The sequence below is a fragment of the Rattus norvegicus genome, chromosome 3, assembly GCF_021556685.1.
Source record: "Rattus norvegicus strain SHRSP/BbbUtx chromosome 3, alternate assembly SHRSP_T2T, whole genome shotgun sequence".
Taxonomy (NCBI): domain Eukaryota; kingdom Metazoa; phylum Chordata; class Mammalia; order Rodentia; family Muridae; genus Rattus; species Rattus norvegicus.
The window spans coordinates 53224401-53231525 of NC_141536.1; the positions used below are offsets into that span (position 1 = coordinate 53224401).

The 7125-nt window shown below is 38.6% G+C and overlaps 1 protein-coding gene across 1 annotated transcript; it reads left to right on the top strand.

Moving 5' to 3' along the window:
• Positions 1-802: 802 nt before the first annotated feature.
• G6pc2 (glucose-6-phosphatase catalytic subunit 2) lies at positions 803-6599 on the top strand. Its single transcript, XM_087655031.1, is given in 7 exon segments — positions 803-914; positions 917-1109; positions 1843-1952; positions 4098-4209; positions 5976-6131; positions 6172-6382; positions 6384-6599. Coding segments are annotated over 7 exon segments (1110 nt in total).
• The last annotated feature ends 526 nt before the right edge of the window (positions 6600-7125 follow it).

Below are 7125 nucleotides of genomic sequence, written 5' to 3' on the forward strand. Positions count from 1 at the left end.
TGGAGTGAGAACTGACTCCTGAAAGTTGTCCTCTGACCTCTACAAATATGCTATACTATCTGCACACCGATAAGCACACATACATACATACATACATACATACATACATACATACATCATAACAGCAATGACAATAAAAATATCAGTTCAGTACTAACATATTTCTATTATCAAAGTAAGTCAAGGAAGTCTGGGTTTTTTTTTGTGTGTTGTTTTGTTTTGTTTTTTTGCCTCACAGTCAAAAAACATAAACAACACATTTGCACCCTGAGTTCATGCACTCCCCTGTATCCTCTTCTCTGTTCCATATATATCCTGTCGTTCTTTGATAGTGAAGATCTATCCAGGAGTTTGTTTTTTGAAACCTATGTTCAGAAAATAATCTGTCAAATGATACTAAAATTTTAAATGAAGAAATTCACTCTATCGTTTTCCTGAAAGACCCAGTAGAAGAGTCAGAAAGCCACAGTCTCACTGAAATTAAAATGCACAGCTTTGAGGCCTATTTGACATAGAATAATTATTTGTGTAGTCTGCTAGCCAAGCATAGAGATTGGTAATGTCTGCCCTTGAGGGAAATGAACTGTGTGAAAAATTACAAGCAAACACGATCTAACTATTCATACAAAGGGAGGATGCAGAGGAAATCCATTGGGCTTCTCTCCAAGTTCCCCCAAATTGCCCCAGATCAGCATGTACTGAACCTCTTTTCCACCAATTAAAGTCATAAGCATATGAACTTTTCGGGGCTGGAGGGCCATCATGCTTGCTCCACAGATGGTCAGCATCACATGTCACAGTAATGGCTCGACGCATCACAAGGGGACCCTGTAAAGACAACCGAACTCTGAGCCCTGCAGTTCCTCCTGCTTCATGCTTAGAACTACATCAATATGGATTTCCTCATAGGAGTGGAGTCTCGTCATCCAGCATCTGGAGAAAGATTACCGGGCTTACTATGGTTTTCTAAATTTTATATCCAATGTTGGAGACCCCCGAAATATCTTTTCTATTTACTTCCCACTTTGGTTTCAGTTGAATCAGACTGTTGGAACCAAGATGATATGGGTAGCGGTTGTAGGGGACTGGTTCAATCTTGTATTTAAATGGTAAGACTTCGGTTTTGTTTTATCTTTCCTAAAATGTATTCTTAAATTTGTTATTTTAGCTCAATGATCAAGTTTCAGGTGCATGTACTTTGACTTGGAATATCTCCCAAAGAAACTGGATACCTTGAAACACCAGATTCTTAAGTAGAACTTACAAAGAGCATAGAAACATATACTTTGAATTGTAAGTAATTTCACATATAATACAAATGCTATGATTAACCAGGAAGTTAGCAGCACAGTAATGAGATTAGTAGTTCTAAGTTCCATTTTGATAGTTCCAATCTAAGTACCCGAAGCACCCACAGGACTTCCCTGGTTACCGGAAACAAGTGTTCCCAAACCCCAGAGACTGACATGCTCTCTCATGATGAGAGACCAGAACTCAAGTTATTTAAGGGTGTTTTTTGTTGTTTTTTTTTTTAAAGATTTATTTATTTATAAGTACATTGTAGCTGTCTTCAGACACACCAGAAGAGGGCATCGGACCCCATTACAGATGGTTTCGAGCCACCATGTGGTTGCTGGGATTTGAACTCAGGACCTCTGGGAGAGCAGTCAGTGCTCTTAACTGCTGAGCCATCTCTCCAGCCCTAAGGGTGTTTTAATTATGAGCTTTGTCCCTTGACTTTTTACTTGAGGTGGTTTTTTTTTCTTAACAAGAATTGCAAGTCTCCACTTAGCCAACTGTTGTGTTTAAGTACATATGAAATTCATGTTTGTTTGTTCACAGGATATTGTCTGGCCATTGTCCTTACTGGTGGATCCAAGAAACTGAGATTTACCCAAATCATTCAAGTCCATGTCTTGAGCAGATTCCTACTCCATGTGAAACAGGTCCAGGTAAGCAATTAAAGAAGCTTCACTTTATTGAAGTGAGTGCTTATTAATGATTAGCATTCTATAATCATATGATATTTAGGATCTCAAGGAAACTGTCATGGGTGAAGATTTAAAATTTATTGTAAAAATTGCTAATGAGGAAGGAAAGAAATTTTACGAATTACCAAATTCTATATTTTTACTTGTGAAAGACTAAGTGGAAAGAACACTTCCAAAACCATTTTATATTTGGGTATTTATTGTTTTAGAGAGATATAATGGTTGGGTATGAAAACAAATTTAAAAAAAAAAATAAAACCAATAAGCTAGAACAAATTCCCAAAGAACTACATTAAGATTCTAGAAACGTTGATCTGTTTGCTGCTCAGTAGCCTCATGACCATGGCTCTTCTGAGAATCTCATATATAAGGAAAGGACAGATGTCATATAAGAAAGGCAAAGATCTCCTTCCACTGCCAGGAGACACAGCTGCTAACATCTGTCTTTCTTTTTCACTCTTGATTGTGTACCATGTTAGTAGGGCTTCCTAGGCTCTTAGACCCTGTGTATTAAGTATAATATCTGTATTGTAGAAGTCAACTTTAAGAGAGTAAAAAGTTTATGTATATCTATATATATGGGACAATGCATATGCTTTAACGTATGTGAAAGAGTTGCCTTGTGCTACATCGTAGCTGTAAAACTTGTGCTATTAGACAGTCCTTTGAAACAAACCTTAAATGCACGTGCTCCTAATGAATTTTCTGAAAACCTTCCTTTGCTTCCATAAAAGTATACATATATCTTTCACAACCTTTATAATACCACAGTTAATTCTTTAAATATACGGCTGATCAGACTGTATATCCTATCAGCCAAGGATTAAATGTATTTCACATTTAGAATGAGATAAGTAAGTAGGCGGGTGGATCAATGAATAAGCTGGGAGGTGGCTGAAATGGTCGTTTGCTTTATCCTAAAACTTCCAAGCGTCTGTTCCATCTCGTGAGAATTCCCACAGTGAATTTTATGTTTAACAAGGGACCGGTCCTTTGTTTTCCAAGATAGTCTGGTATTTAACTTTCTACTAGGTGAAAAGTTATGTGTCACGTCTAAGTGGTTAAAAGTAAAACTAGCAGTGTAGAAAAGGCCTCTGTTCTGGCACTAGGAAAGGCCCGAGAGCAGGTGGGTTTTGTCAAGATCCCCTTCCCCCTTTCAGTGTCTTTGTAGATTGAATTCTCATTGGCAAAGCTGCAGTCCCACAATACGCACATTCTGCTTTCTGCATATACACAGCAGTTGTTTGTAAGTCAATCAGTAAACCACAGGCAGAACAATGACAGCCTGTCAGCTGAAGGAAAATACATTGATTCAAGATCCAGGATAAGTACTTTAATTTGCTTGTCAATTGAAAACAACATATGAAGAATGAATACGATTGTGTTAGATTTGCGTGCAACTGCCCACATTCTTAAATCATTATACTGAATATATTGATTTGCAGAATTCAATCAGCTTGCAACTCTGAAGAACGGTGTGTGTGTGTGTGTGTGTGTGTGTGTGTGTGTGTGTGTGTGTGTGTGTGTGTGTGTGTTTCACATAGAAAGCATTTTCATTAAGAAAGTTAGGTAGAGGGGCTGGGGATTTAGCTCAGTGGTAGAGCGCTTGCCTAGGAAGCGCAAGGCCCTGGGTTTGGTCCCCAGCTCCGAAAAAAAGAACCAAAAAAAAAAAAAGAAAGAAAGTTAGGTAGAATTACATAAAGTTATAGCTGATTATATACATTGTAAGTTCATGATAATCAGAACTTCTTGTGGTCCCATTATATCACAATGGAATTGTCTGGAGAAATCACATCTTAACTCTAACCATTATTATCCATATAATAAATGGTAGAGAGTGGGTCACTCTGGGGACCAACAGGGGAAATAGATATGACGAGCAGTTTTCGCTCTGTTTCTTCCTTTCTTTTTTTTTTAAAGTGTTTTTGAAATGGTGAACTTGAGTCTCAAATTGACTCAGTTTTTCTTATTTTTATCTACTTCTATACAGTACATATAACGTATGGGTTTGTTTGTTTGTAATTTTCATGACAAATACACAATCCTAGTGTCTCATCTGTGATCCTGACAATTAATCACCTTTTGAACAAATGACGCTCAATACAGGAAGTCCATGTGGCCTCGCAATGGGCTCATCATGTGTCTGGTATGTCATGGTAACAGCCGCCTTAAACTACACTGTCAGCTGGATGGACGAGTCCTCTAACACTCTGCACAGGTCAGCTTGCTCCAGCTTCTGAAGCATTGGCAAGACAGTGTTGACTATGCGAGGTCGTTTGTAAACGTTCACTTGAATACATTTTCAGCTTTTCAATGAAAAGTACTTATTCTATTCTTTCACAGCTCATGTTGCAGAATGAGTGGAAAATGAATATTCTGCTTTAAGATAATGTTCTAATTAGCTCACAGCTATTACCACTTTTATAATTGAGTTGGAAATGTTTATCTGATTAATGACTTGCTAAATACGCCTTTGGGATTCCAAAATTCAATTATTATTTTGGTACCTCATAAACAAGTCATCTAGAGTTGCATAAGAAAACATTTTTGCATGCACATTCTCTTGCCTTAAGATTAGCTTAAATTTTTAAGGATCATCATAGCTCTTAAATGCATCGCGATTTATTTAGTAAAATTGTGCTTCCTACTTTGAACATCCGATGCTTTTAAGATCAGCGAAATATATTCTGGCTGTTAAAGTCTATGCAGTCTTTTTAATTAAAACATTCTAGAGGCAAAATTAAATTTGAATGCTAGACTTACTGCTAACAGATTTCTTAATGTGTAGAAGCATGTAGAACTTCAAGATAACTCACTATTTGCAGAAACTGGGATTTTTCTTCTGTTCTTTTTTTCAAATTCTTTGTAATGAAGTAATCCCAAACATTACTTTGCCATAAACTTTGCCATGGTTTTGATTAGAAGCAGAAATGTGCAAAAATCTTTTAAAATATTAAAATCTGAGCAGTTTTAAAAGAAAAATAAAGTTGTATTGTTAGGAATCCTCAAATGTTATATTGTTGACTGCCTGACCAAAATTTAGTTATAGAAAAAAAAATCATCAATCTTTTTTCTTAAATCTGGCATACAACCATACCAGTATATAAAATTTCTTTTAAAATAAAGAATTGAAAACACATTCTATTCCTTAAGAGTAGTCTTGAATGTAAGAAATAAATCTGAGTAGGTCATTCTCCCCTCCAATTAACAATCTTCAAAAATTATTCTAAAGTGTTCCTATTCCTTTTTGGTGTTTGTAATGGCAATATTTTCTTCATTTGTAAAAATTTAGTGAGTGGGGGCTGAAGAGAAGGCTCAGTGGTTAAATGCACTTGCTGAAGCTTGCGATGGACCCTGCCCAGAGCCCACATGATGGCTCACCGTTCATAATATCAGTTCCAGGGGATCTGACACCCTCTTCTGGCCAATGAAGTCACCAGGCATGTTACGTCACTGCTTTGTTCACCTCATTGTAGCATCCGACTCTCCTGGTCATCAGTTTTCTGGTTTCGGAGGTAGCTGAATCAAGCCACTAACATGTTCTACCATGGGGGCTTCGGTGATTTAGTAAGACCTGTCTCAATGAGCTTCGGTGTACATGCTGACACAGTCTCTCTTAGTGGTGTAGTGGTGTAAATGGAGAACTGCATAGTGTGACAGGCTTTTCTGATGTGTAACTGAAGGGAAGGGTTCACCCATCATGTCAGGCACTGTGCCTCCATCTTCTTTTGGAGGACCTCATAAGGACCCTGAAACCCACAGCCAAGACACGCCGATTGAACTATCTAAGATCTTAGTGCATGGTTTAACCTCACCTGTTGGCAGCTTTGTATTACTTAGTGGTCTGCCTGCAAAATGAGTTGTCACTCTGTTTCTGATTTTTGACTGATCCTTCTTGGCCAGTGTAGGTAGTTGAAAGACTATGTCTGAAAACACTTTTGGAAATTGTTAGAACTTGAGTGTCTAAAGCCCTCCCATGTGCAGAGTAAAGGGATGCCTGAAGGGCTCAGGGTCACAAGCTCATGCCAGTATCTCTTTCCAATCCCTAGGGACGCTAGTAGCCGAGGCCTTCGAACACACTCCAGGAATCTACGTGGTCAGCTTGAATGTGTACCTGAAGACCAATGTCTTCCTCTTCCTGTTTGCATTCACCTTTTTTTTTGGTTCTTTTTTTTCGGAGCTGGGGACCTGCATTCACCTTTTACCTGCTTCTCAGACTGCTTGGTATTGCCCTGTTGTGGTCTGTGTCCATCACCAAAAAGTGTTGTGCCAACTCAGACTGGATCCACATTGACAGCATGCCTTTTGCTGGACTTGTGAGAAACCTCCGGGTCCTATTTGGCTTGGGTTTCTCCATCAACTCAGAAATGTTCCTTCTGAGCTGCCAGGGAAAAAAATGGCGCCAAGCTGAGCCTCCACTTGCTCTGTGCTCTGACATCACTGACCACAATGCAACTTTATTGCTTCATCAAGATCCCAACTCACATGGAACCTTTATTTTACCTGTTGTCTTTCTGTAAAAGTACATCCATTCCACTCACCGTGGTGGCTCTAATTCCCTATTGTGTACACATGTTAATGAGACCCAGTGAGAGGAGGATTAAATAGAGCTTCAGTGCCCTGTGGTCCCAGGATTACCTACTTTCTGCATTCCTCAATTCCTGCTCCACCCACAGAAATAAGTTTAGCCTACTTTCCAAGTGGCATTTAAAAATAACAGTATTTAACCAGAAATAGTCATGTCCATGTTTTCTTGACAAACCTGACAATATGGCAACAAAGAGTTGGTGTAGACCATGTAAAGACAGTTGACAGTTGGATGCTGACCCTTCCAGTCAGCAGAAGGACTCCTTTTAGTCATAGTATTTTGTTCTCAACAAAACCCCCAGGGTCTGAAGCTTCCTATCAATTTTAAGCCTGGCTTCTTCTGGCTCTTGTGGGAAGTGTCCACAGTCAAAACCCATCTTCACTAGAGCATCCCCATGTTTTCCTTGTAGGAGTCAAGTCTTTCAAAATTCTCAAGTATCAAATGAGGAAATAGAGGTTTGTTCAGATCAAGTAACTTGGCTGTAATAACGCTGGAGTTATTAACCAGAGTTGGAACCCAAGGTTTCTGATACATACCTCTATAACA